Source organism: Carex rostrata, chromosome 25 (genome assembly GCF_964058835.1).
Source record: "Carex rostrata chromosome 25, lpCarRost1.2, whole genome shotgun sequence".
Classification (NCBI taxonomy): Eukaryota; Viridiplantae; Streptophyta; class Magnoliopsida; order Poales; family Cyperaceae; genus Carex; species Carex rostrata.
In genome coordinates, this window is record NC_135942.1 from 5,080,806 (window position 1) to 5,083,930 (window position 3,125).

The 3,125-nt window shown below is 32.3% G+C and overlaps 1 protein-coding gene across 1 annotated transcript; it reads left to right on the forward strand.

Annotated features, from left to right (window-relative positions):
* The first annotated feature begins 2,147 nt into the window (after positions 1-2,147).
* On the forward strand, positions 2,148-2,773 carry LOC144543638 (ethylene-responsive transcription factor ERF096-like). Its single transcript, XM_078291973.1, has one exon. The coding sequence runs from the start codon at positions 2,233-2,235 to the stop codon at positions 2,587-2,589; it is 357 nt and encodes a 118-aa protein (XP_078148099.1). The 5' UTR covers positions 2,148-2,232; the 3' UTR covers positions 2,590-2,773.
* The last annotated feature ends 352 nt before the right edge of the window (positions 2,774-3,125 follow it).

Below are 3,125 nucleotides of genomic sequence, written 5' to 3' on the forward strand. Positions count from 1 at the left end.
TCAAAACAATAACAAAAAAATAAAATAATGAATACAACTAATTGTATTATGAAAATTTAATAAAATACAAAACTTATTGTATCATGCATTATTTTCATACAAATATATATTTATATATATATATATATATATATATATATATATATATATATATTTTAAAATAACTTATATGAAAACGGGTAACATAACTAAAAATAATTGTTACCCTTACCCGTACACGATAAGTAGGGGTGTACAAAAATACTGTCGACCCACCCGACCCTTCTGACCCATCTGATCCGACCCGTATTTTACCGGGTTGAGATGTTACTGGGTCGGGTACGGGTTGGATTTTGACAAACCCGTTACTCTGAATCGGGTCATGGGTTTGCTCTTAATAACCCGTTTATATCCGGACCCGGCCTCAAATCTACGTTTCTACATTTTTACATAACTTCTCTTTCTAGTTACTCCTCCCCTCATGTTTAAAACACTCTTTATTTCTACCCAATCTGAGGATATTTAAGAGTTTTAAGTTTAATTTAAATTTGAATTGTTATGTTTTTTTATTTCATGGATTTTATATGCGATTGTTATATGTTGCTGCCTTTTTTTTAGGATGTTACATTATAGATATGTTTTTTTTGTTATGGATGTTATATGCTAAATTATTTCTATTTTATTTATGTTTGTCACTTTTATTTGTACCTAGTTTTAATAAAAATAGTAAAAAGATATATAATAGATTTTCGATCAAAATTATAACTCGTTTAACTCGTCTAACCCGCATAACCCGTATATAAAAAAAATAGATGGGTTGGGTTATGGGTGAATCAAGTAAAGAATTATTTTAGTCGGGTGTAATCGGGTTGGATTCAAATTTTAATAAAATATCATCGACCTGCCCGTTATACACCCCTAACGATAAGTTAACGAAAAAAAAATCTTACTTTTATCCGTGTTTTCGGATACGATACGGATCGAATAAACGGGTAAAAAGATGGCATTGACACCCCTAATGAAATAGTAAATTTTTTTGGATGCTATTTACATATTATGAAATAGGTAAATTTGGATTCCTGGCCCCCATCAGAAGTCCTTTTCATTTGACTTACTGTCGTTTTCCTCGGAAATTTTTTATTTATAGAAATTTTATTAAATAATAAAAGAAACAGAGAAACTAAGAGTTTTTTCTATCGGTATAGATTGATACGAAAATTTTAAAATGTTTCTGATCCAAACTTTTAAACCGAATTTTCTTTGGAATCTTAAGTATTTTATTCCGTTTCATAAAAAAATTCAGCAATTATTCTGTTGCAGAAAAAATTGTAACCACTTTTTTTGTTTTAAAAAAAAAAATTATAGCTACTACTTCAGAAAAAATTTCAGTACTATTTTTTGTTTCAAAAAACTTAGTCATCCTTACAGGAAATAAAAAATACTTTCGATTTGAAAAAAAAAATTGATTTCAAAGTTTGAATCCGAATCTTTTTATGATCCATCTATAACACATAAAAATACATATACTTTTCGTTTATTAATTAATAATAATTTCTATAAATAAAAAATTCCCCTCTTCCTCTGTTTCTTCCACACAAATGATAATCACTTGCAAGAAATCTTGATTTTAATAAATGCATGTGCTGTTGAACTTGCATTATTTTATGTTACTTATTTCTATTTTTCTTAAATGTGAATATCACTTAATAAAAAAGAATTTCTCAATCTCCGCACTGCGATCTATTGCTGTTGAGATTGTAAAAATAAGAACATTTCAGAACATTTAAAAATTAATTAACGACGTTATATCTGCGAGGATATATCAATATAAAGATGTTTTTTCTATTAACGACGGTAGCAACCGTGACGATAGACCGACAGTAGGATACTGTGACATTCTTTTAGTTTAAGTTATCAGCTAGCAGTATTCAAATAATTTTTTTTCATACTAATTAAATTCCCAAACTAATCTTTCGCTCTTTTTCCATGAAAATGACCCACGGAATCGAGAATCTTCTTTAGAAAAGTAATCCGGTCTAAGCATTTCCAAGAAAAACCAAGTCTAGCGAAAACGAATCTCATCTCCTCTCCTCTCCTCTCCGCGCGTCCCTACCACAAATAACCCCACATCCCAAACAATTTAAATACAGGAGACCGTTCAACTAGCCGCCATCATCACTTCATCACTGCGCCTATTTTCATTCATCGATCGACACAAAAACACCGACACAGTAAAACACACAAAGACCCAAAATGGAAGGCTCACAAGGCAAAGATGGAGGTGAGACAAAGTACCGAGGCGTCAGGCGTAGGCCGTGGGGGAAATATGCAGCTGAGATTCGTGACTCGAACAGGCATGGGGTGCGTGTGTGGCTCGGGACATTTGATACAGCAGAAGAGGCGGCACGTGCCTATGACAGAGCAGCGTACTCCATGCGAGGCAACATGGCAGTATTGAATTTTCCTAATGAGGTGCATCGTTACAGCAGTGGTGCTGGTTCGAGTTCGCAATCTTCTTCGGGAAGGCAAGTTATCGAGTTTGAGTATCTCGATGATGAGGTGTTGGAGGAGATGCTGAAGGAAGAGGAGAAAAATGGCAAGAAAAAATAATCAACTAATTAATTAGTGCTATATATCTCCAATATTAACTAATTAATGGGTGGGACAATATAGTTTATCTTTGAGTATGAGCTTGTATTATATTTGTGGTGCCAGAGAGTGTGTGGAATGTATTGGCACTGGTTTTTGACAGAAAAACTTTTGAAGACAATTGAATAATATGACATTAATAATCTGAGCTTAAACATACTGTCCCTTTTTCATTATTATTTTGGCTGCATAAACATACTGTTCAAGGCTAGACAGAATGCCAGTATGTCACAGACGAACTTAGATGCTGTTCTATATATATCGTCATGATTCTAGTAATGCAGCTTAGTGTTTTTATGGACAATATATAGCATGTTATACATATAACCTTTTACCAACACATTCTTGGAAGGAAGCACATAAACTATATGTAAATGCAAGCTAGTATATATGTGCTAAGAATTTATATTTTCAAATTTAATTAATCAAATCTGAAGAAGGAGATGTTGATCCTATTTTTATTTTGTATATATGCTGATGATTGTAGAAACCCAATT